This window comes from Pollicipes pollicipes, unplaced genomic scaffold (assembly GCF_011947565.3).
Source record: "Pollicipes pollicipes isolate AB1234 unplaced genomic scaffold, Ppol_2.1 Scaffold_5724;HRSCAF=6776_pilon_pilon_pilon, whole genome shotgun sequence".
Lineage (NCBI taxonomy): Eukaryota > Metazoa > Arthropoda > Thecostraca > Pollicipedomorpha > Pollicipedidae > Pollicipes > Pollicipes pollicipes.
The window spans coordinates 42376053-42402524 of NW_023596746.1; the positions used below are offsets into that span (position 1 = coordinate 42376053).

General features: G+C 59.1%; 1 protein-coding gene across 1 annotated transcript; it reads right to left on the bottom strand.

Moving 5' to 3' along the window:
- Nucleotides 1–1040: 1040 nt before the first annotated feature.
- SCaMC (Short Calcium-binding Mitochondrial Carrier) lies at nucleotides 1041–21919 on the bottom strand. The gene is made up of 9 exons (XM_037225776.1): nucleotides 21552–21919; nucleotides 11929–12055; nucleotides 8057–8144; nucleotides 6499–6610; nucleotides 4956–5114; nucleotides 4258–4518; nucleotides 3813–3957; nucleotides 2646–2816; nucleotides 1041–2134 (listed from the first exon to the last, which is right to left on the bottom strand). Exons 1-9 carry the CDS (start codon nucleotides 21747–21749, stop codon nucleotides 1932–1934), a joined length of 1464 nt encoding a protein of 487 aa, XP_037081671.1. The 5' UTR covers nucleotides 21750–21919; the 3' UTR covers nucleotides 1041–1931.
- Between the last annotated feature and the right edge of the window lie 4553 nt (nucleotides 21920–26472).

The following is a 26472-nucleotide window of genomic DNA, read 5'->3' on the forward strand; positions in this document are numbered from 1 at the left end:
TATATATATATATAGTACCTTAATTGCTGAACTGTTTTTTTCGTTGGCCACCGCGTGAACGTTGAATACATTGTGCTGCTTCATACACGAGCGTAACAAAAATAAATTTTATGACACTAAAATGTCAAGCAGTCTGAAACCGGTCACCACCTGCTCATGACCACCGGCCGCAGCGCATGGTCACCGTGACGTCAGCCAGGGTAGACTGTGCCGCATTACACATGCTGCGTCGCAGCCAGGGGTTATGTGTGCAGCTGGTGGACGGCGTCACCGTGACGTCAGCCAGGGTAGGCTGTGCCACATTACACGTGCTGCGTCGCAGCCAGGGGTTATGTGCGCAGCTGGTCGATGGCGTCACCGTGACGTCAGCCAGGGTAGACTGTGCCGCATTACACGTGCTGCGTCGCAGCCAGGGGTTATGTGCGCAACTGGTCGATGGCGTCTGGAATCACGTATCTCAACCAAAGGCGTCTGACATGCCTGCATCCACATAGACCCAGGACGCTTTTCGAATCGCCCAGCGTGAGGTCGCCCACGCGAGGTCGCCCGCGTGAGGTGGCCCCGCGTAAGGTCGCCCAGAGTGAGGTGGCCCCGCGTGAGGTGGCCCCGCGTAAGGTCGCCCAGAGTGAGGTGGCCCCGCGTGAGGTCGCCCAGCGCAGCGGATGCCCACGTTCGCCTCGGCGCTGACCGAGCAGCGGTAGGCGTGGCGCCGGGCTGAGCGTCGGCGGGAGCGGCGCTGGCCGGGGGACGCTGGGCCTCCGCTGCATGTCCGGCTACTGTGGCGAGCGACGCGGGACGGTGGCCCGCCGAACGAGCCGCACCGCGCGCCCCTCCCGCCAGCCTGTACATTGGGACGCCTGTTTCTCTGCTAACGTTTCCTGTTTGACGGGGCTGTTTGAATTGGCTGTGAAGCGTTCTTGGGCGCCATGGGGAACGTTCACGATGCACTGCACTGAATCAGCCGTATTTCAATACACGCTCGGCTACGCCGAGTCAAATGCGGAACGGACCACATCGTTGCCAAAAATCATAACACGGCACATTATTTTAAGATTTATTCTCGATTTAGAAAACAACGGCTTAAAAACGTCCACCTCAAGGGCAGACGGGTGCCAATACTGTTTTCACCGCGAACATTGAGTCCCTGAAAGACGCAATAGGGAGGAAATGACCAGAGCGAGCCAGATAACGATTGACCTAAGCATGCTGGTGGGAGAACATATACAGAACGATCGTCGCCGTCCGGGCTCACCGGGCGGACAACAATCATCTAAAAATGACCGGCCGAGTGGCCCTTCCACCCGCGCCACTCCGCTACACCAGCTACTGATTCGGTCACTTCAGTGGTGCATCTCCAGGGTTGACATTTGATCAGCCGCGACAAGGCAAACTGGCATGATTCTCCCCCTATGGGGCGTCGGTCGCCTCCCCATGCACGCCCACGCGTCAACGGCCGACAACACGCCGCCGCCACCCTCTGAACGGAGCTAAGGCGGCCACGGACCGCGTGCACCTCACGCAAACACAGGCAGCGGCCGGCACGGCGCCAGCACATCGCACAAGGTAACAAGTGTCAGCCACGTAAAACAGCACCATCGACGCTCAATAAATAACGGACCATCAGAATCAAGCGTAGGACAGGAGGGCGCGCTCCTCGAGTAGAAGCCCCGCGACCGGGGAGCGCGGGCGTCGCGTCGGAGGCGCGCAGGCCGCCGACCGGCCCCCACGCCCGCGCGGCCGGCACCTCCCATTGGTCTCCGCGACTGCCAGCGTCCCGCCACTAGCTAACCAACGCTACCGACTACGCTGCGACGCCGACCGGGAATATCGCACGGCCGCCGCCGGCCGCGCCGCGGCCAGCCAGCCGCCGGGGCGCGGCCGGCGACCACCGGCCGCGGCGGCCACGCCAATTGCTCTAGACGGCAGCTTCGTTACGTCATCGTCACGCCCAGCGCAGTCCGGCACTTCTCGTAGACGACGTACGATATGCTGACGGCGGGCGCCACCTTGAGGAAGTTGGGCGCGATGCCGCGGTACAGGCCGAGGAAGCCCTCCTGCTGTATGATCGAGCGGAACAGGGAGCGCATGTTGAGTGTGGCCGGGTCTGTACCGCCCGCCTGCTGCTGGAGCACCGCTGGAAGCGGAACGCATGGCCGGTCAGTGGGGGCGGGGGCACCACCGGCACCGTCAGCGGGGGCGGGGGCACCACCGGCACCGTCAGCGGGGGCGGGGGCACCACTGGCACCGTGCAGGGCGGGTGCGTCGGGAGTTGCAACGGTGATAACTGCCACCAGCATCAGAAATTAACCCACGTGACACGACGGGTACAGGACCGCAGTCGCGGCACATGAATCAATGCAATCGAGAGAACGAGCAGGCCAGTACGTCGATAACGACTGCGATCTGGACAGGTGAGTTGTTATCCCACGTACTTCGGACAACAAAGCACATCTACATCATGGCGCGCACGCAGAGATGGTACCCAGACAAAACAACCGAGAGCCACACACAAGGCCCCGAATATGGAGCCTAAGCGAGAGAGAGAGCGAGAGAGCGAAAACCAAACCAACAAAGAGAACGAGAGACAGCGTAAGGCAGCGCCAGACGGCGGCGGCGGCGGCGCTCGGGTGGGTGTCGACTCTCACCGGCCGCCTGCAGCCTGGTGCGGACCAGCGCCAGCGGGTAGGAGGCGATCTGGCCGCACGTGCTGCTGGCCGTGCCGCAGGCCAGCAGCACCAGCACGCCCGGGTCCTCAGACTCGTCGTGGTTGCGCAGGTAGCGCTTCTTCAGTGTCTCGTACACGGTCAGGTCGATACCTGGGCGGCGACGTCGACACGGTCAAGCGACGGTCACCGCGGCGCCCGCGCGCCCGCCATGGTTCTGGCGTTATGAGCCCCACCAGGCACACGTCAGGTGTGAACGTGCCACGCTTCACACGCCAGTCACACCGTATAACATGACATACCGCTATCAGGAGCTCCACCTGGACCAGACGCAGTTACCAATTACATTTGCACGTGACCGAGGCCATCGTTATCAAACAGAGAACAGGAGATGGAGGCATCTTGTCCATGACTTACGAATCACTCATCGCCACCATAAGCAACTACGAACATAAATATGAAACTGAAAATAGCATCTCAACAATACTGCCAATCGCACACGTTCTTGTCAAGTCATTCACAGTAATAAATTACACCGAAGCCGGTGAAAACAATGCAAGCAGCTGCAGCTGGTAACTGGACTCGGACAATAAACGTATCGCGAGTTGTGATAGGGGCCGGCCCTTTGGCGACGCCACCGGTAGCCCGCCCCGGAGTCGGACACCCTCACATCGGTCCTCGGACCGCACCAGCAGCCCGCCCCGCAGCCCGCCCCGGAGTCGGACAACCTCACATCGATCCTCAGACCGCACCGCTAGCCAGCCCCGCAGCCCGCCCCGGAGTTGGACACCCTCACATCGGTCCTCAGACCGCACCGGCAGCCCACCCTGCAGCCCGCCCCGGAGTCGGACACCCTCACATCGGTCCTCGGACCGCACCGGTAGCTCGCCCCGGAGTCGGACACCCTCACATCGGTCCTCGGACCGCATCGGGAGCCCGGCCCCGCCGGGCAGCCGGCCTCTGCTGGCTCTCATCCGCCTCCCGAGCCGTGACGGGTGAGCTCTGCCCGTCCCCCTCTCTGGAGACGCTCTTCCCGTCCCTCACGCGCGGCACCCGCCAGCCCCAGCTAGCGTTCACCAATCTCCGCAGCCGTGACGGGCGAGCTCTGCCTTTCCACCCGCCCATCCGCCGCCGCCGGCCGAGCCTCACCGGCGTATGGAATGATGCCGAGCAGGTTGGGCACGTAGCCCTTGTAGAAGCTGAGCAGGCCCTCGGCGCGGTAGATCTTCATGGCGGCGTCCACCATGCCCTTGTACTGGCCCGTGCGGCGGAGAGCCAGCCTCGTCTTGAGCACCTGCGGCGAGGAGGACGGTTCAGGGCCTGACGGTGGCGGAGGACACCGTCCTCATCTGCACCAGGCGCGCGAATCACCCCGCACTGGGGCCCATCCGGATATTTTCTAGACCAGCTGCCGTCCGCAGCTTGGACATGCGATGTCTCATCTCCCACTCAGCCGTCCTTCCTCGTCCCTGCACACCCACGTCATACCACTCCCCAGCCACACACACCTACTCCGTCCCTCCCCATACCCATACCCATACCCATACTCATACCCATGCCCTTCCCTCCCCGTCCCACGACGCCGATCGCGCACCTCCATCGGGTAGATGACGGTCTGGCTGAAGCCGCCGGCAAAGCTGCCGGCCGCAAACCGCTCGTAGATGCTGATGTCGCGCGGCCGGTCGCCGCGCAACGCGCGCTTGGCGTACTCGTAGGCCATGAACTTGAGCGCCGACTCGGGTGCGATCTTGAGTACGTTGATACCGTTGCCACGCCACAGTGATCGCACGCCGCCCTCGTTAAGCATGTGGCGCAGACAGTGCTGGATGCTGCAGAAGTGGGACTTGCCGTGCACCTGCCAAAAACGCCGCGGCCGGCGGTGACGTCACGCGCCCACGACCAGGGAACGCGGTGAGGGCTGCTCAGATGCACGGCGGAAAGACCGCCATCGCGGACAGCGTGCAAGGTTTAGGCAGCCAACGGCATAACCTAGCATGCGCACGATATCCCTGGTCAGACACGAGAACGCTTCTCACAGGTTCAGCTTCACACCAGCGCGCAAGAACACACGGTCAGCGCATCGGTGCTGCACACGAAATACTGACAGGTCCGCCGTCACCTCACGTCGAAAACCGACACGCTGCGAGACGCCACAGAGCGGTGGGCCACGTCTCATCATGTCCTACCACACGCCACCGCGGCGCCAGCTCACCCGGAGTCTCGCCGCTCGCCATCAAACCGCGCCGCGTTCGCAGTCATCGCGAGCCGCCGCCCAGCCGGCGGCGTGCGTACCTGCAGGAAGACCTTGAGCCGGTCGAGCGGGGCGGTGGCGGTGCGCGAGACGGCACCGGCCACGCCACCGGCCAGCAGGTGGCGCCACCACAGGCCCTGCTGCAGCTCCTCGGCGCTGAAGTCGTCCGGCACATTGAGGTCCTCGCCGATGTCCAGGTACTGTAAGCAGAGCAGACCGCGCGCGTCCAGCCGGCGCAGCAGCGGGTGCAGTGGGTGGGCGGGCCGCAGCAGCGCCGCCGGCAGTCGGCCGGCCACCGCCTGCAGCGGCAGCGCCGGCGCCGACATGGCGCACGCCACGGCCGGGCGCGCGGCGCGCAGCCGGCCGCCGCCGGGCGGCGCCGACATGGGGCAGGCGGGAGGGAACGCCGCCAGCCGGCCAGACGCGCGCGGCTGCTGGGCAGACAGAACGGCCGGCGTCAGCGAGCGGCACAGAGCGCGAGGGCCGCCGGCGGAGCGGTGCGCGTCGGCGCTCCGCCGGCGAGCCCGAACCGGCACGAACGCAAACCCCGAGACGGAAGCCATGCGGAGTGAAGGCGGCGCGATGACATTCGCGTGATACTGACACCGCACGAGTACTGTACATACAGTGAAACCACAACCGGTGAACTGGATCAAACAACAGGAGCACAAACGCAAATACAAAGTGTGAAGCGAAGGCAGCAGCCATACATATCCACCGACACATGCACAGGTCACTCCCACCATGCACAAGATGAGCGCTAGCACCACGCCAGAACACACGAGCTAAGAAAGCCGGGCAAGCCACTGCGCCGGCTGAGCAGCGGGGAGAGGCGCAACCATGCCGAGGAAGCAGGCGAGATCGGACCAAGAAGACATGGCATGGCCGTCGGGAAGAGAGCGGAACAAATTACGCATTCGTTTCGCCGCGTCCTACCCCGACAGAGCCATGGGATGCTTCGCTGGTGCTTAGCCCGCAGACTGCTTGGGCACGGGCTGGTTGCACTTCCTCCCGTCTGTCACTGAAAATCACCTCCTTCACGGGGGACGGCGCGCCTCGAGGGACACTCCGTAAGGCTCCCTTCCCAGCGGACGGCACCGAGGTGGCTCTAGCCTACTGGACACCGCGGGCGAGCCCCGCAGACGTCCGAGCCGACAGCGCACACAACTGGCCAGAACTGGGAGCGGCAGACAGCGCACACTGGCGGCGACGCCTGGTATACTGCACGCAGCGCTCCACCGGCGGACGGCCAAACCGTGATGAAGTGCGTTAGTATCCAATCTAGTCCCCCGCTAGTATCCACACACCGGTCCGAGGCCGGACGACTTCGGCGAGCCGGACCACTGCAAACACGATCACGCTGATGCACTCACTACGCTTCAGCGGGGGCGCCGCTGACGACTGAGACGCGCAGACGGGACCAGCACGAACGACGCGGTGCGCGGCGCGTTAGTTCCTCACCGGTCTAGATCGAACTACAACTCGTTACAGACGCGTCTCTGTACCCAGCCGGTCACCGGGCGGGGCCGGCGCCCGTGCGCCTGCCCCGGCCCGTCGACCGTGGCGACGGACGCGGCCACTCACCGTCGAGTGTCTCCAGTACTGAAGGATGTCGTGCAGCTCCGAGCTCGGGTGGAACAGCAGGTAGTCGCGCCACTCGCCGTAGCTGATCTCCAGCGTGCCGTCCTTGTCCATGCTGCGGCGGCGCAAGCGCACACCGGTCAGCACCGGCCGCGGTCACAACAGCAGGCCTCCCACTTCCCGGGAAGGGCTCCAGAGATGGCCGATGTCAGGCGCAATGACGTGATCGCAAGGTTCTCCCACCAAGCGCAGAGAACGGCTCTCCTTTTGCACACAGGCCGGGGCGAAGTGTGTGCCAAAAGGAAGCAGCCGCGGTCACACAGAGGACAAGCTCAAGCACGGCACGCCCTGGGCGCAATGCCAACAGGAAGAGATAATCACGATACATGTACAGAGGATCACAGGGAGTAAAGGATGGCAAATTGCGCAACGAGCCCTCCTCGCCTCCTTCCCCACTTTCTACGAGAACGTCATGCTTTATGTAACTAGATGCAGCCAGGGCTTGCGACCGCACTTGTCAGCAGCGCTGGCTCCCACAATCGGGGACTTGACGCCAAATCCGCTCAGCGCTGGGCCAACAAAACAACAGCATCCTCCCCTGTCACAAAGCCCTATCAGAGCGCGAGCGCGATCCGCGATACAGACGGTCCGGCAGCCGGTCCCCCGAGACCCTGTTGCCGACGGCACTCCTGGTGCCACGCAGCGGATCTCTCCACTGCACCAGCTCCAAGATCGCACCGGCCGCGAGCGAGATCACGAGATGTGGAGCGGTCTCCCACTGCGCTGCCGGCGCGGCGTTCCGCGCCGTGTCGCCGCTGCACGACGCCGGCGCCTGTTTGACGGCCGTCAGGACCGGGCGGAGGGACGTCCGCGTTGCGCAACGGCCGGCATTGCCCAACAGCGACAAACGGGGCCGTTGGTGCTTCACCACCGGCACCACCGAGGCGAACAGGGCCAGCGGGAGAACAACAGCCGATAAGGGGGCCGCGGAGCCAGACAGCCGGCGACGTCACAGACCGGTCACACTGCTGAGGTACTGCTGCGTCAGGGCACGGCGACAAAACTGAGGAAGGCGTATTAGGGCATCGACAAAACACAGAACGACTAACAGCCCCGGCGCCTCTGAAGCCAGATGGGGTTAAACATCCGATAGCATCCAGAGCATGCGTTCCAGCGATGCCATTGCACCATGAGGGAGGGCACCACATTCAGGCATCAGGGTACACTGGACACAACACTCCGCAGGACCGGACACCAGCCTGAGCCGGACACGCGCCGTGTTACACTGGACACAACAGCCCGCAGGACCGGACACCAGCCTGAGCCGGACAGGCGCCGGTTACACTGGACACAACAGCCCGCAGGACCGGACACCAGCCTGAGCCGGACACGCGCCGTGTTACACTGGACACAACAGCCCGCAGGACCGGACACCAGCCTGAGCCGGACACGCGCCTGTCACACTGGGAGCGGTCTCGTCAGCCTGCACCCGAGTGTCCGCGTGCAGCGCCATGCCACCGGGTCAGACCGAAGTCGGCGGTCCCGCCGCGCCGCCACTCACCGCTGGAGGAGCCGCTTCGCCTCCGCCCGGTCCACCTGCAGGCCGAGCTTGTGCAGCGAGCTGTAGATCTCCTCCAGGTCCAGGCGGCCTGCGGCACCGGCCGCGCCCCGTCAGATCAGGTCAGCTCAGGTCGGCGGCGCCCGCGCGCCCGCCCGCCACACTCAGGCGCCGACAAATGCCGCGCACCAGCCGCCGCCGGCCGATCGGCCGTCTGACGTCACGGGCGCCGTTCCCAGAGCCAGTGACGTCAGCGGTGGAGGGCCGGCCGCGCGAGAGGCGGCCCGGTCCGGTCCGTCGCCGAGTGCGGCCGTGCTGAGCCTGCTCGGCGGCGTCCGCGGACAGGACAGCTCCGGACGGCCGGCGCCGTCCGCGACCCTGACGACGTCCGGAGCGCGGGCTCGTGGGCAGCGCGGCCGTCCGGCTCCGCTTCGGCACATAAGCGCTACTCAGCACACCGGCAGCGGTCATGACCCTACCACTGAGTGAACACAGCAGCGGCCATCACCGAGCGCAGGCAATCGTCGGGATGCAAGGCGACGCAGAGGCACAACAAGGAAAACGAGCACGAGAGGCACGACCTTCAGCGACTTCAGAGGCACGTCCTTCAGCAGCGCGGGCCTGACCGCTGAGGCTTCTGCGCGCCTTCTGTAAACACACCGTGTGAGATTACGTTCGGGGAAATCCGTTCACGACGTAGAACATGACTTCCCGCGTCTTGAGGACACTCGAAGATCTCCGCACCTCACGGGAACTCCGAAAAACCCAAATCGTGCGTCCCAGCACGTTGTCGACGCAAATATCAGAGTCACGCCTTCCCACACTGTCACGACATGTCCATCAAGCCGGCTGCTTCTGTGTTCATATACAGCGTAAAGGGTGGCCTGGCACCATCAGGCCCGGCACCTCACAGAGAGCACGTGCTTTTGCCACATCACACGGGCGGCGACTCGCTACAAGCGCTTGGCGCTTTTGCATCGAATCCAACAAGATACAGGTAACGCCTGTATGTAAACAACATAACTGTATTCTAATACACCACGAGACGAGAGGTGCAGATCGGCGAGCAGTGCAGTCATGCCTTCTCACGGCTACCACCCGGTGAGCACATCAGGCCGCCGCCACGGGACGGTACCGGCCGTCGCGGCGGTGCCAGTGCAGTAATGGCTCCCCACGCTCCCACCCGGTGGACGCATGTGGCCGCCAACACGGGACGGTACCGGCCGTCGCGGCGGTGCCGGCGCAGTCATGGCTCCCCACGCTCCCACCCGGTGGGCACATCAGGCCGCCGACCCGGGCGGTATCGGCCGTCGCGGCCGGCGGCACAGTGTCGAGTTCAGGGCCGGCCACGGCGCCGCCGGCGCACCGGAGCCGCCCGGAGAGCACTCGGCTGACCCCTGACTCCCCTCGACGGGCGATAAGATAGCGGCGGACGGGCGGCCGGCGGCCGGCGCTGGACGGCTTATCACGGGCCCGGCGCCGGCCGCGCCCGCCTCTCGAGCGGACGGGGAGCCCGAATCGGCGGGCCAGGGGCCACCCGTCGGCCCTATGTCACCAGCCGGTCCGCTGCAGCGGCGCAGGGGCTCTGGCAGGTGCGCGACTGCAGCTGTTCGCCGGGACACCACACCAGAAACAACACAGGAGGCCTTGTCGCCCAACGGTTCCACAGCAGCCGCGCCGAAGCTGCGCGGTACGGGTGGCATCAGTTGTCGTCGGCACCCGGCGCGGCTTGCTCAGCTGCGTCTCGACGCCTCGACCTCAGAGGGCGCAAGCTCGCAAACGAATGACTCAACCCCGCCGCACGTGCGCAGAGGATCGTGAGGTCGCCTGGTTCGGCGCTGGTCGGAGCGACCGTGACATGGAACGACGACCCCGAGGTCAACTGTCGCGACATGCGTGCTTCGAACGAGGAATGTTTACGCTATCGGGTGCTCGCGCCGTAATCTGAGCCCGTCAGTAGAAAAAATGACGTGAAAATAGCCGTGCTGTAATCTTCAAACATCCTCCCACGAAAAACCTGGTGGTCAAGCAGCACAAAAACACTTGTAAACACGGGATGAAATGACGGGAAGATTACCACACCTTCCGAGGAACTAACAGCCTTCAGGGCAGCAAACGTACGAAATACAAGCTCACAACTAAACGTAGTACTTCGGCTAATGATCACTTCAAGATGCCAAACAGTACCACGTGGAATAAAATGTTTCGAAGGGCAGCGATGGAGAGCAGCATTGTTCCTACAGGCCTTCTTAACTCCGCGCTGAACATTTTCCATGGCGTCTTAGTGAGGGGTGCAAAGACTCAATAGTACCTGCTTGTTTTTCACGTAAGGCTCCACGCGTCGCCAGAAGAATGGGACCGCCTTGTCGCGAGCATGACTAGAAAAAGTAAATGTGCTATCTTGTTGGGACTTTGCGCTGAACAGCTGACCTGACGGCCGAGCGAGGGCGAAACGAATCCACGGGTCATGGGGCTGCCGTCGAGCCGGACGCCCGGACGAGGAGGGGCAGCGTCGCTGCTGGTGCCGGCCGGCCGGCGGCTGCCCGGCCCCACCGGGAGCGCCGGTCCACACGGACCATGCGGCAGGGGTCCGTTTGTGCGTGTGGTCCACGAGCCCCAGTGGCCGGCGCAGAGGCGGGAGTCCGAGGTATGCCACGAGCCCCAGTGGCCGGCGCAGAGGGGGAGTCCGAGGTATGCGCCCGACCGGCCGGCCGCCGCCATTGGACCTTCCAACGTTATCATCCTTGTTTGTCCCGCCTGGCTACGTGCGTGACTGGACCTTTGTGGCGTGGACGGCGCAGGCTATTTTGGTCTGCTGTAGGGGGTGAGGGGGAGGCCGGCGGAGGGGAGGGAAGGGCCTGTGTTCGCGCCGGTCGCATCCGGAAGGGTGACGCCTGAGTAGCGTGGCGCGGGGTGCGACCCGAAAGGGCCAAGCGCAGGCTGTGTGTGCCGGCCAGCGTGACTGTCTGTATGCGTGTGCGTTTGAACGCACGCAAGGCTGCGGAGGCCGCCGAGGAGAGCCTCCCACACCTGCTACGTTTGTTACCAGCACACGGTAACAACCGTATATGAAGGCCCCTGCCGGCCTGCGACCAGACTGGTCACTAACTTGACGAATTCTATGCTCCTAGAAGTGGTTGTCATTCTTGAAAAATTATGAGAAAGTCAAGCAAATATCTAACAGTTTTCGAATCCGAATACATTGTCGTAGGCCAATTTACTCCTAACACAACACAGCCAACGTGATCCCTTCCTACCACGACCAAAACCAAACCACCCTAGAACACACGCCACATCCTACAGGGGCAGCCAGCGGCTGTGACGCCCGGCCAGCCGCTCCCCACCGACTGACGACGCCCGCTGTGCTGGTCCTAGCGACGACTGACGCGGCCCCCACCATCAGCCATGTGCGCAGTAGGTGCCCGCCGGGCCCGAGGAATCTCATCGCTCCAAACTAATCCGCAGTGGGTCTCCTCAACGATTGTCTGACACATGTGTAGCCCGTTGAAAATCCAAGTGAAGACTCGTCTACGGACGAGGAGTCTGAGCCCGCATGACGTGGTACAGGGACAGCAGAAGGAGAACCACCAGCAGAGACCGAGCGGGCATGTCTGGCACCAGAGGGACGCCACCAGCAGAGGCCAAGGGGGCATGTCTGGCACCAGAGGGAGGCCACCAGCAGGGACCGAGCGGACATGTCTGACACCAGAGGGAAACCAGCAGCAGGGAGCGCCACCAGCAGGGGCCAAGCGGGTATGTCCAACACCAGACGAACCGCCACCAAAGAGAGCGCCACCAGCAGGGACCGGGCCAGCACATGCGACACCAGCAGGCACCGATCGGGCACAAGGCGCTATCCACGCTGCGCCACTCACCGTCCTTATTGTGGTCGAGCGAACTGAAGACCAGTTTGAGCTTCTTCTCGTGCTCCAGCACGTAGTAGACGAACTCGGCCAGCGTCAGGTCGCCGCTCTTGTTCTGGTCGGAGCGCTCGATGAACTTCTGCGGGACGGGGAGCGCGCCTGGTAAGCGACGGCATGCCGGCGGTCAAGGCACCAGCGGCGGTCACGGCACCAGCGGCGGACACGGCACCAGCGGCGGTCACGGCACCAGCGGCGGACACGGCACCAGCAGCGGTCACGGCACCAGCGGCGGACACGGCACCAGCAGCGGACACGGCATCAGCGGCGGTCACGGCACCAGCGGCGGCCACGGCACCAGCGGCGGACATGGCACCAGCAGCGGACACGGCATCAGCGGCGGACATGGCACCAGTGGCGGTCACAGGCACGACGCGGGCACGGTACCACTGACGGACACAGGTAGCGGGCAAACTACTGGCGCACGGGGAGCAGTCAAGGCCATTCGAGTGCTGTACCAGACTTGTACGTAGAGACATCCGGGATTGAAAACTGGAGAATGCTTCGTAAATTTCCAAACCAAACCAAACCCCGTGGCCAAAGCGTGGCGGGTGGACTTCCTATGAATTTGCCGGCGTGAGGACTACATTGCAGCAAAATATAAACATTTAAGCACATACTGCTCCATCACGCAGAACGAAACACTACGTAACATCGAGTGATCATGTAACTGCAAAATTCACGACACCAGAGCCACGTGCACAACGTACCGCGTTAATCGCACTGAACGGGCACCACCGCTCCAGAGTTCTGTTTGCGGATCACCGATAACACATGTCTGGCCCGACTTGGCATTTCAAATAGCTTTATCTGGCTTTCAAGACGCGTAATTCAGCATGACATCCACAACATAGTACTCCAAGTCATTGGTATCAGTTCGACTAGTCAGTTACGCACTCCGCGATTTCACAATCTCGAAAAGCCCATACGCGGGCACCAGCGCGCATTTCCTGGTCAGCGGACATGCGCGTGACAGGCTGCAGAACACCAGCACCGCGGCCCTACAACTACATGATGACTCGCAGATGTTTCTCAGCACGAAATCACATTTCACTGTCCAAACGGACAAAAATCAATGTAACAGCCATCAATAAACAAAATGAGAGCAGCGCCATAGCTACCAGCGGGCGCCCGAATTTTCAGGTAAGCTCAGTCCCGAGCGCTCGACCTGGGGCGAGGACGTGGAAAGAGAGGGGGGGGGGGAGGTCATGGCAACCGTGCCTCGCTGACGGCCGCGTCCTACCCTGTGAACGGCGGCAACGTGCACAGCGGCCATCAGCCGGGGAGTGTTCTGATGCTCGCCAACAACATTTCTGGCGTGGGTGCTGCGAGCTGATCACAGCGCCAGCCGACGGAGCACCGCCCGAGCCCGCCACCGCCCCGGCGTGCCAACCAGCACCGGAGCCGGCGGCGGGTCACGGCACGGACGCGGCTCGCCCGCCTGTAAACCACAGCTGAGACGCGACCAGTGCCGTAACCCCACCTGCACCGGGACGCTGCCCCGCCCTCGTGACTACCGTGACCGGGTCGATGGTACCCCAGTCCGCGGCGCGCGCGCGCCCTCTCTCCAGGCCTTGACCCTGTGCCCGGCCGACTGCCGGACCCCAGCTGGCGCGCTGCCACAACACCGCTTCGCCGGCGACTCGTCACGAGGCCTGGCCGCGCCGCCGGCCAGGCACCGGCGCACGCGCCGGCCTGTGCGCGGCGCCGGAGCAGGGCGCTCGGGGGCGCGGCCGGCCGCCACCGCCGCCGGGCTGGCTCCTCGTGCACGTACCACGTTTGGGGTAATTTCGGCTCGCGTGGCGATGCCGTAATGACTACCCGGGCGCTGCCACCGCTGCGCACAGCCGCCGGGTGGAGGGCGCCGCAGAACCGGGCAGCCGACACCCCAGTAACCCCGCACAGCCGGCCAAACCCGACCCGTCGGCTGCAGCACGCGAGGAGCCGCAGTCACGGCCACGGTCACGGTCAGCTGGGCTCGGCTGAGTCGGCCACGCCTGGCCGACGAGTCAGCCGCAGCCGCCTGGCCTGCTAGGCTGTACCATACATCCGACCTGATCTGCCGGACCAGCGGACAGGCTAATGAACATCAGCCATCCCATTCGCCTGGCTGCTGAGCGGTCGGTCCACGTCAGCTGGCCGGCTCCGCTAACGGGACAGGACGAGCCGCCGCCGCCGCCGCCGCCGCCCCACCATCTGCATAAACACCGGGTCGGGCCGAGACGAGCCCTCCTGGCGGACGCCTCCCTCGCCCGGCCAACTGGCGATGCTGACCAGCATGCAGCGGTCACGTGGCGTGGAGCTGTCAGGAGACCGCACGGCCCCAGACCGGTTACTCTCGTGACCAAACCACTCGGTGCATCCCCGCAACACCTTTCCCGTGGTCACCTTTGGGCAACAGCGGAGGATCTGCCGCCCTTAAGAGCGTGCGGGAATGAGGGAACAGACGCTAGAGGATGGAGCATGCCCCCACTGCCGCCTTCGGGAGCGTGCGGGACGGAGGGAACAGACGCTGGAGGGATCTAAATTCGCGTGAAGTTACGTGATGCAGGGTTCTCGTGGAAGACAGCGCTCGCGCTATACGTGGTTCTCGAACCGGGACACACGAGAGATGCAAACATATCATGCGGCATGACACGTGTACATTCTTGCAGACCAAGGACCCCGCACGACTCGGCCACAAGCTTCCTCATCACCAAACGAACACGGATCTGGATGCCTCCAGCCAGCGCCACGCCCACCCTGTCCACGCCAGGCTCGTGTGACGTAGCAGACCGGACTCTGGCTCCCGGTCGGGCCACCCCGCCCAAACAAGCAGAGCCGAGCGGCGCCGCTCAGCCCCAGGTCGCCGTCGCCTGGCCGCGACGCCCCGCCGCCGGGCCGCCCCCGGAGACCGCCGGCGGAAGTACCGACTCAGCTGTCGGCCGCCACATCAGCTGCCATGTTGTGGGGCGGCGTGACCTCCCACAACACTGCTCCCATCTGATTCGCCAGGCGCTGCAGTGCGGCAGAGTTCTCAGCACGGAGCGGCTCTAACGCCACTCCGAAGAGCGCAGTGCCGCGGCGCAGGCCGATCATGCGCTGCAGGGCGGCAGAGTTCTCAGCACAGAGCGGCTCTAACGCCACTCCGAAGAGCGCAGTGCCGCGGCGCAGGCCGATCATGCGCTGCAGGGCGGCAGAGTTCTCAGCACAGAGCGGCTCTAACGCCACTCCGAAGAGCGCAGTGCGCGGCGTAGGCCGATCATGCGCTGCAGGGCGGCAGAGTTCTCAGCACAGAGCGGCTCTAACGCCACTCCGAAGAGCGCAGTACCGTGGCGCAGGCCGATCATGCGCTGCAGGGCGGCAGAGTTCTCAGCACAGAGCGGCTCTAACGTCACTCTGAAGCGCGCAGTGCCGCGGCGCAGGCCGATTTCCAGAGGTCACGCTGGACCCTTCCGCCTGGCGCTCTCTGCACCGAACATGTGTTGCATGGAGTCGCGCTGCCCACCGCTGGCCTGACTCCAGGGCGAGCCATGCAAGCCGTGTTCGCCTACGACGCTTTCAGCTGGCAGCCGGAAGACAGCTGCGAGCCAAGAGGTTCCGTGCCGGGAGCAGCCATGACATTCCCCGGCCACTTCTCCACGCCGTCGCACGCAGACATCCTCAGCCGCGTGCCGTGGCCGTGATCTTGACATTCACTGTTTTTCAGGTGGGAGGGGGAGGGGACCTGCTCCGGCGAGGGCGTTCAAGGTCGCGATGTTGCAACGGCAGGCGACCAGCCAGCCAGCTCGGGTGGCAAGTGAGGGACCGCCAGAGACACGGTCGCCCTGCCGACTGTGCAGCGATTGTTTGTCTGTTTGTAGGTCTCTTCGCGACGCGCCAGCCACGCTTGATGACTTGAGTCAAGTTTACAAACAGTTGCAAAAATGCCGCAACTTAAGTGACCACGCGGCGTCCGGGGGAGCGAGCGTGCTAGTACAATGCAGCCGTCGCACTGGTGATTTTCCACCGCCGGCGGCGCCCCACCAGCCCCGTCAAGCCGTACCCACATACACTGTATTATGGACGAGCGGAAGACATGCTTCATGCATGCCGCTGTCACCACAAGGGACGCCTAGCAAAGCCGGGTGACCGAAACAGGGGCTCAACAATCATGCGACATTGCCAGACTCGATCGAGTGTCCCAATGAAGGCATTCCAAATTGCCAACAACGGAATTTATACCTGTGAGCTGACAAAGGAAATATAATCTGATGGGGGGGGGGGGGGCAAATACAGCTGGCCCTCAAACCAACAGTCACAATTTTGATGTCGACATATGGGAACACACTGATGTCACCCGACGGCTGCACAAGTCACGTGCTTCCATCACAATAATGCACACCAAACTGGGTTTGGCGATGCGAGCGTGAGTGCCATCACGCTCCCAAAAGCTACCATATGTTTCACATAGCAATGGGCCTGACGCAGGCTCTAGCCAACTTCGAGGCAGCGGCGTTACAATGCGGCAGACTCATGCAAGAGTAATGATTCAAACTCGAAACATTAACAACTACCAGCGGCAAATCGTTGTCTTGCCCGTTTCTTTTCGTGTTGAAAGATAATCACTTACCACTGAAAACGCTTTTGGCAACTACAAGCACTGGCGGGTTGAAGGCCATGCAACGCTATGTCACACTGCTCGCATGGTTCCGCCGCAGGCCCACGGCCGATGACAGGGGACGTGTTGTAACGCCAAGCCAGACATGGGCAAAGCCTTCGTCCGCGCCGAGTCCAAAGGTCGCACGAAGGCCTAGTGGGACAAATTGTAGCTTCTAAGGGCGGACTCGCAGGACGGGAGGCAGCCGAGCAACGTCTTTTCATAGCGGTGAAATTAATAAAACGTGGCTTATTCTTGAACTTCTGGATTCGGTTGCTGCGCCGGACTCACACATCTTTATGAATTCGGCGAAGATCTGCTCGGAGACCTTCAGGGAAATCCAGTGCCCCACGTGACTCCTCCGCCGTCCAGTTGTAAGCAAGCCAAGTAACACAGCTCACGGCATGCCGTTAGAGAAACTAGTGAGCATTTAAGAGCAAGGAGAACGCCAGCCCGCAGCCCATTCATGAGAAGCCGGCACCAGTTCTGAAGACAAAAAAAAACTGCACTTCATTGGTCGAAGGGTACGACATGAGCTCTATCCTCCGAGCATCAGCACAACAACGCACATCGGCGCCCACCACCTGTGACCCGGATTCCAGACGTATCTCGAGGCCCCGTCCGCCGCGTATGCCCCCGGGGGTCAACAAACGCGCGCGACGCAGTGCGCAGTGCGGGGCCGGCCAGCCGCCAGGCCGCCGCCGCCGCTGCCGCCACCGCGCCCGTGGAGTATCATTTGACGGCGGCGCGCGTTTTTGGCAGACGGCGGAAGGTCGGGACGGGGCGGATGCTGGCGGGGCGAGCGTCGCGGTCACGAAACTCCATACGCAAGAGGCCGCGACGCGGCGGACTTCGCGGGCGCGGCAGACTCGCGCTGCGACGCGTCACGAATCCACGGCGGCCCGGCTGTTACCGTGTGATGTCGACTGCGTGGATTCGCCGTGGACCGGCGTTACGCGTCGGCGGACATGTGCGTCGGTCGGACGGTCGCAAACACGCGACCCCGAATGCCAAATGTCACCGATGCCGCCGCCCGAATACCACGCGTCATCCGAGTCAGTGCCATAAGCACGTCCGGCTGGGTCCGCATATAGCACGCTGGTGACTGCCACGCATAATATGGCGGCTGTAAGCCCTGAGAGTCGGCCAATGGCGGCGCGGCTGCCGAAGCTGCTCACAGTACGCTACAAGCATCCCCGAGAACGGGACGACACGCACCGCGCCGGGGCCCCAGTGCGCGCGGCGCTCAGCAAAGCGCCGAGACGCACTGCGCCGAGGCTGTCCAACCAGTCCCCGCGCCGACCGTCCGGGCGGTGGGGGTGACCCTACCCCCACCGTCCCTCCCCTCTTCCCGGCGTCTGGCCGACGGCGATCAATGGTCGACGCCGGGACCACGAAACATGCTTCCGCAGCCGAAATCGATGCCAGCTGGGCGCTGGTGGTGCATGTGGCCGCGCCTCGGCCGCGTGCGGCCACAACTGCGTCACGAGAATCCTGTCGCTCGTCAATCCAACCGGCGCGTCCTATAAGCTCACGCTCAGCCGGCCTGTTCGCATAGCCGCCTAGCGGTCTGAAGCCTGTCCATGAAAAACACAGAAAACCAGCACAGCACGGCGAGCTGGCCACCAATGAACGAAACTGGACTGGCGGCGACCACCTCCTGGGGGTCGCCGCCAGCGTAGCGCTGTGCTGCGCCAGACGCCACATCCGGTCCGTCGCCGACGGCCAGGCGGCCGGGACCGACCGACCGGACCGACCGACACGCTCGCGCCGCTGCGGGGTTGAGCGACCACGCAACCGACGGCTGTACACCGTCTGGCATTCGACGGCCAGGCGGCCGGGACCGACACGCTCGCGTCGCTGCGAGGTCGAGCGACCACGCAACCGACGGCTGTACACCGTCTGGCATCCGACGGCCAGGCGGCCGGGACCGACACGCTCGCGCCGCTACGGGGTCGAGCGACCACGCAACCGACGGCTGTACACCGTCTGACATCCGACCGCCAGGCGGCCGAGACCGACACGCTCGCGCCGCTGCGGGGTTGAACGACCATGCAACCGACGGCTGTACACCGTCTGGCATCCGACCGCCAGGCGGCCGAGACCGACACGCTCGCGCCGCTGCGGGGTTGAACGACCATGCAACCGACGGCTGTACACCGTCTGGCATCCGACGGCCAGGCGGCCGGGACCGACACGCGCGCCGCTGCGGGGTTGAACGACCATGCAACCGACGGCTGTACACCGTCTGACATCCGGCGGCACGCTCCGGAAACAGTCGCCACTATCTGCACTCGGGGACGTACGCGCATCGACAGCAGACCCCGACAGAAACGCACGTGGTGTTTGTGCCTGCATACCGTGGACACTTCGTAAAAATAGCATAATACAAGCCAAATACCCCGCCTTAATTACCGAAGCGTTCCGCTGATCGCAGTGCACTCGCGCTACGTACCGAACATCCGGTCTGCGGTCAGCGCCCTGAGGGCAGGGGCGGCCGGTGTTCCGACGCCGGCACGTAATCGGCCCATTGGTTCCCCGCAGACGACGGGCCACATCCGGCCCGCGAAACGGGTCGCCAAACCATCACGTGATCGACAGCCGCAATAGGCCTGGCAGACGGCGAAAACACTTTTGTGGGTCAGCAGTGACAGAAGGACAGTTGAGGCGGCATCGTACGCTGGGGGCAGGGCTGACCCGGCTCGTCCGTGCAACCTTCACACCAGTCCCGGGGAGGGCACCCAAGGGTCGCTGATTGGCCTCGGCGCCAGGGCTGACGCCAGAGCGGCGCCATCGGCCACCAGCTCAGGAACGGCGGCGCCGGTCACGCGGTACCGCTCGGCATACTCCCGCCCCCGGCGCCGACGCCGCACTGCGAGGCGCCTCTCCAAACACTCCGGGGTAAATCGGACCAATGCCCAGTCGTCGCCTGCGGCCACAAGGTCAGCGAAGCCCCGCCAGCGCTGACCCTCACCGAAGCCGTGCGGTCTGTCGCCGACCCCTCAGGGGCCCCATCTCCTGCGTCGCTGGGGGAGGGGGGGGGGGGGGGGGAGGACGTCCGCCCACCCTGGCTGCAAGCGTGCGGAGGTGAGCGGCAGTGGCCATCCACCTGTCCTGCACTGCACACTGCTGGCTGGAGCAGATTGGGCTTGCCTCACTTTTTACACCCATTCATTTTATACAGACATCTAGCATCCTTGCTTAGTTCTTCACTATCAATAACAGTGTTAGTTGACCACAACCATAGATGGTTCCAGATCAATCTCTTCTCTTGGGCACTGGATGTGTGTTGTATTTTTAAAAATCATTGTAAAAGTGTCTTCTGCATAAATATAACCAAATAAATCAGCTCACAATGACCACTGTCACTGGCACAGCGCACCAAGCTCGACAAGCTTATTCTTCCAATATGTTTTTCAGACTGGCATCCTACACAAACCAACATGCATCCCAGGATTCAAAATATGGCCGGGACATCATGCACACCTTTGATAGATAGTCATGGAACATAGCACAATTTAGGGGTCATTTCAAAACCAACACCACCTTGGCGAAGGCATGTATCTGCAATGGTGACATATTTTTAATGGATACATAAGTTTGTGCAGCTCCATGTTTTTGGTGCATGACACCATATCAAAGTGTCTGAAATGTATTGAGATTTGTCAGTGTTGTCATAACTTGATCCTCAAGTAGCCAGCTGAGGTCACCATGGGGTGGATGACCCAAGCTGACTCTACCCATAGTTATTGGTGATCTCCCTCTAGTTGCAAAAGGCATGGGACATTCACTTCTTGATTTGATAGTAATAATTTCTTCAACTGAACTAAACAAATTATACAAAAAACCCATCATCAAATTATTATTACTTCAGCATTTTGGCAACACTCATGCACTGGGAAAATCCATACCATTTGTAAGACTGTTTGTCCATACCTGTTTGCCTATTGCTCAGACAGTGCTGCTCTGTCACCAGCACAGAATGTATTGCCCAGAATGTTCATCACAGCCCACCACCATTAGTTTTATCCCAATGTGCAACACATGTGATACATTGCTGACCTTGATCCATGTGCCAGCCATGCACATTGATTAGCCAAATACACTTTTATGACTTACCAGGTTCCTCAGCTAATAATACATGGAATCACCTGAGTTAATTTGTGTTTCAGCTGCTGTTGGATATATGAACTAACATTAGATATTTGGGCATATGCATGCCAAGTAGTGGGAACATGATGGTAGTTTCGTAAAACACTCCCAATTATGTCATCAATAAACAATTCCAGTACACATTCTAAGGAACCACACAAGCTTCTTACAATGCCTCATCTGTCACTTTGTCTCTCTTCCCTGCTGCAGTTAGTGGGAGATGCTTGATTACCCTCTCCCAAGACAGTGTTATGCTCCCATGCAGACCCACATCAGCATAAAGGTTTTAGAGTTTGGTAACCTTGTGGATAACCAAGTTTTCCTGCCTACTGGAGAAAACATTAATGCCAGGGTAATGCCTTATATATGGAGGGTCTGATGGACCTGAGGATGAGTCATATCCATTCAACCCTTCCATCTGCTTATATTGTTATGTATAACAATACATGTCACATTATCATCTGAACTAATCAAGGCCAACAACACTCTGATGAAGAGTCCTGCCTTGGCTGAGTGTGAACATGAAACTGCTGGAGCTTCAGCAGGTGGCCACAGCTTCAACCAGAAACATTTATCTTGAAGAAAGCTCCTAGACCAACATTAAGCTAGTGAGTTACTACCTGGCAGATTAGGACCAATTTGCCTCTGCATCTCATGTAGTAAGTTTCCATAAGGGAATCTTCTTCACTTGTAAACCTGAACTCAGCTTGCAGAGAGCCTTCGGACTAAGGGGACATCACAACTTGAAACCACACCCCGCACCTAATTTTATCTTAGTGGGTCACAGGTTGCCATAAAAAGGACTTACCTGAGCATGTCCTGGCATCTGGTGGATCCCCATACGACGAAGTGATACGGACAAATCGTGGATGTCGATTCTTCCATCACCATTAACGTCGAGTTGTTTGAAGAGGTTACCGAGTCTCTCTTCATCTTCGACACTTAGCTCGTGGATGTGATGGGCGATTTGGCCAGTGTTTCCGCCTGCTGATCCTTCCTTCGTCATCTAGTTGCCAACCAAGACGTTGCACCACGGGACAGAAAGTTTAATGTGTGAGAAGTTTTTCAACCCGTTAAAGCACGATGAAAAATGTAAAGGCGACAAAAATTCGTGAAGCCTAATCGTTTTCACCAGCAACCAGCAGCAGCCCACCGACCTCGCTAACCCGCCGGAATACTGACCGATGCGCCGGTTTACGTCTACGAACACTGCTTTCCAGAATAAGAAAAAGGGGAATAATGGTCTTTCAAACAGCACTGTTCTGAATTTGACGTCACTGGTTTTCGGATCTAAAGTTCAAATATCTCTAGCAACGTTCGATCTAAATTATAGCAAGTACAACAAATAAAAATAGCAAATTCAGTAGACCTCTTCGCCTTTTTACAAAGACAGTAACCTTAAACACAGCTCAAAATGTCATAAGGCTGCTTCAAACGCAACATTTGCATGCTTTTAAACATGCAAGCAAGGGCATACCGTTTCGTTTTCACTTAGAAGAATGGAAGTTCTTCGCCCAAATGTGAGAGAAAAGTGTATGGTATGCGTATAAAAAATATAAAAAGTCGGTCAGAATTGGGGAGATACTTGCTTTTATGCGCTTGGAAGGTATTTTCTGCCATCTTTCCTGGTCAGCCCCCCCCCCCCCCCCCAACTTATTTTGCAAATCTACGCCGCTTTGGTAAACGGAGTGAGCCGCGTAACTTAACACCGATTAAGCACGGGTTAGATCATATCATATTACAAATGTTGTGAACAATTGCATTACATCTTACACAGCCAGGGGTGTCAGTTTCTGAAAATGGTTAGGGGGGCAGATTCGTGGAAGTCGTCGCGAGGGGACGCAGGCTTCTCGGATTCCGTGTCTGATGCTCAAGCTATCAGTTAATTATATATATATATATAATTATATATATAATTACATACATATTACACACACACACACACATATATATATATATATATATATATATATATATATATATATATATATATATATATATATATATATGTGTGTGTGTGTGCGTGTGTGTGTGTGTGTGTGTGTGTGTGTGTGTGTGTGTGTGTGTGTGTGTGTGTGTGTGTGTGTGTGTGTGTGTGTGTGTGTGTGTGTGTGTGTGTGTGTGTGTGTGTGTGTGTGTGTGTGTGTGTGTGTGTGTGTGTGTACCACGCCCATATATCTTTGTAAGGCGCATGTGCGCAGTCACAGCAATCATGCATGGAAATTTCGCAGGTTACATCTGCTTCTTATAAAGGCACCTGTTTTGTGAAGCTGAAGGGGCGCAGTTACAACTCTCTCTTGCATAATGAAAAATGGAAGTGCTGTATAAATCCTCATTATGAGAAACGTCCAGTGTCCACAATATATGTGGCCATCATAACTCGCCTATATCCAGGCTCTCAACACACCAAAATCCCATCCATAATACAAATGCATTTTAATAAGTATAAATTATAGCGAACTCATGTGATATTCTGTAAATGTTCATTCCACGCATAAGTTAAGAACATAAATTTCAACCTTCCCGCCAGTACGCTTGGGTAGATACCCTCCTGCTGAGAAGGCTACGCGTGAGAGACCCAAATCCCCGCTCTTTCCATAAAGACGAAATGTAAGCCAGCTGTGCCTCTGGAGGACACTGTTCCGAGATGCTTGTGCCACTGAAAGGAAAGCAGCCCTTATGCGTTTCATTTGGAGCGTGTGGAAAATGAAACACTCGTCGTGTCAATGTCATGCGTAATGCGGCTTTATTGTAAGAACGTTGCTAGTTGGGCTGGCTTCTCCGTTACCATGGGAGGATCTTTACTCGCGAATACTCGGTGCTCAATAAGCGTACCGACGCAGGGACGCAAAAGAGTCTTGGTACTAATTGTAGGGTGAAACACAGGACTGACCAGGCACTCCCCCTGAGTAAGGCCCTTACCCAAAAAAAGACATCGGATATGGCCCCTTTGATTTTGTGGGGAGCCCTCTCACTTAAAAAGCCAGGAGTCACCAAAAGATGTAATGCCGTTTGAATTTTGACGACTCTTCCTAAGCCGGTAGCAATCAGGGGCCGCTTCGGATTTTTTTCTGGGCTGTACATGGGCATCGTGAACGTAGACCTCAGATCAAGGTAAGGTCGTAAATTTGCGTTCAAACTAGCCTGTTTTGGATTTATACAGCACTTCCATTTTTCATTATGCAAGAGAGAGTTGTAACTGCGCCCCTTCAGCTTCATACATTGGTCGTTTCTGAAGGAAGTACCTTTGAACGCCTTAGCATGTGAATTGTAACGCTTGGAAGGTGTACCAGGAGTATGTTTCATCTGTGCAATTTGTATATTTGTTTATATGAACGGATTGCCATTTACAGCAACGGGGACCGTTGCAAGAATTTGATGGCAGGACTAGACAAGTAAAGGTAGAACCGCTATTTTCGTGTTGCTGTCGTTGTTTATCTCTTCAGAGGATAAGCTCAAAATTATTCAAGTTGAATAAAGCCGTTATCGATGTTATCAACGGCAGGCATTGTTTTCGAAGATGTTTGACAGCATTATTTCACCCTGGCTGCTCCCGGGCGCCAGGCGCCCACCACTCGGTGTTAGCTGCAGTGGCCAACGCCGCTCGGTCTCATAGAAACTACAACCCAGGGCATTGGTGTTGTTGCTCCTAAGATTGTAAGCACGCAACCACAAAACTGCTCTCTGCAATTTGTTTGACATGGTGATCTTGAACGGGGATGAGCACCTTGTTTATGTTGGTCATTTTAATTTTCGACCTCATTGCAATTCGTCCTGTTTGACACTTAGGAAACCTCTTTCTTTTTCCGGGCGAGGGACCCGGGGGTTAGAGCGATAGACAGCACATTTTGTTTCCCAGCCAGGGGCTTCAGGGCCACACGGTTACAGCGTGAGGTGCCTGCCGGCTGTCATACGGGTGACACGGGCGGGATGCCGTGGTCAGTACGGAAACCCTTCGAGGGATTCATCACACATTGGTCGTCCCACTGACGTCGGAGACCCCCCGATCCGACCATTTGTTCCCAAATAGACGCAAGGGTCCTGAGTGATGCGAAAGATGCCTCATGGTCGCAGGTATCCAATAATTAGCATGGAAACTGCAGTTCGGCATAACGGATCCCTGGCTGAAATGGGATGGAGAGCCCTCCATTCGGTACCGGGGCCCTGCTTGACAAAGGGCCTTCCGCTATTGCGTTATGAACTCACATAGTTAGCTCCCATCTCTACTTTCGTTCTCAAACGGCCTCGAACAACGCAAGAGGCCCCTGGCTTTCGGGGTTCCGTCCCTGTCCCTGTCCAACAGATGTTGCCCTGACCGACTCGAGGCCACTTGCAAAAAACTGGGCCCTCCCTTAGGCACTGTGGGTCTCTGACTAGCAAAGAAACCCTCGATGCTTTAAAGGTCCCGGCCAATGCAAAAAGCGGGTTCCCACATTGTCTCCGGTTAGGAAAAGGGCCCTCAGGGCTCAGACCGACACGGAGCCGACTGTTCGGTGTTGGTGGCATTTGATCGAAATAGAGACCCACATTGTCACAGGGTGTCCCCAATCGGTGCAAAAGACCCCCCTATCTGACGTTTGATGGCCCGGCTCAGCCCTTGTACATTCCAATCGGGAACTTGATCATCAGTCTCGAGGGACCCTTCGGCTCCCACATGGGCTCCTCGAGCACTATCCCAGGTCGACTCTGAGCTTTTTGTCAATGCCGGACTATGTTGTCCCCTGATCAACACAGGGGCCACTTACTGACTAAGAGTCTGCACCAATGTAAATCGCGAATTCCAGCCTATTTTTGCTTGGGAATGAACCCTAAGTCCCATACCTGACGCTGGAATATAATCTGGTGAGGAACCTTTCGCGGGTCAGGGTCGCTATGCCTCTATCATAGTAGTGAGTTTCGCAAAATAGGATCGGTGAGGCCGAGCTGGAAAAAAGTAGCGCCTAATACACTAAATACAGGTTACCTCTCGGATTTAGCCCAATTATCTCTCAGTGACGTTACGGTGTCAGAGTCTCCCTGAAACAGAATAGAAAAAATACATACCTGGTCTAATACGTCTGCTTGCTCTGCCTTGGCGAAAGATGTTGTCGTCGGGCATCATTATAGTTTTGTTTAGCGTCGATCATCGAAATCAGGCGTCAGTAACCGACGCAGGGTCGATGTCATGTGGCTTCAGACGATGTTAGACGTGTACGGCTTCGGGAGTAAAGAATGTAAGTTCAGTTGCGCGACTAATAATGTCTGCCATGGAAATCCCCGCTGATTGCCGCAAGGCGGAGTGAACCGCATCACTCCCATTAGGCATGTTCGACACGGCTTGTGTTGGTGGTCATGGTCGGACGAATACCGCCATCGGTTTGGTCGGCTGGTGTCGATCGTCAGGTTTTTACGACTGTTTCATCGAATATTCATGTTGGAGGTTCATGCATTTCAAGGGTTCTTCCAACTGTAGACGGCTAATAACTTAACGTTTTGTTTTCATCCTTGCAGCTCGCAGGAAAATGACACTTGCAGGAAAGTAATATTGGGAACACAACTTTGTGACTTCGCAAAAATAGTCCCCATTCAAAGGCAATATCTCCAATGCAGCATTGTTGATGTGGGTTGCGTTATCTTGCAACTCATGCCGTCTGTGTACATGATGGACCGCGAACAGACGGAAGGCGACGAGGACCTATCTCATTGCAGGGTACAATGCAGCGATACCACGCACAGGCGCTCGAGAGCAA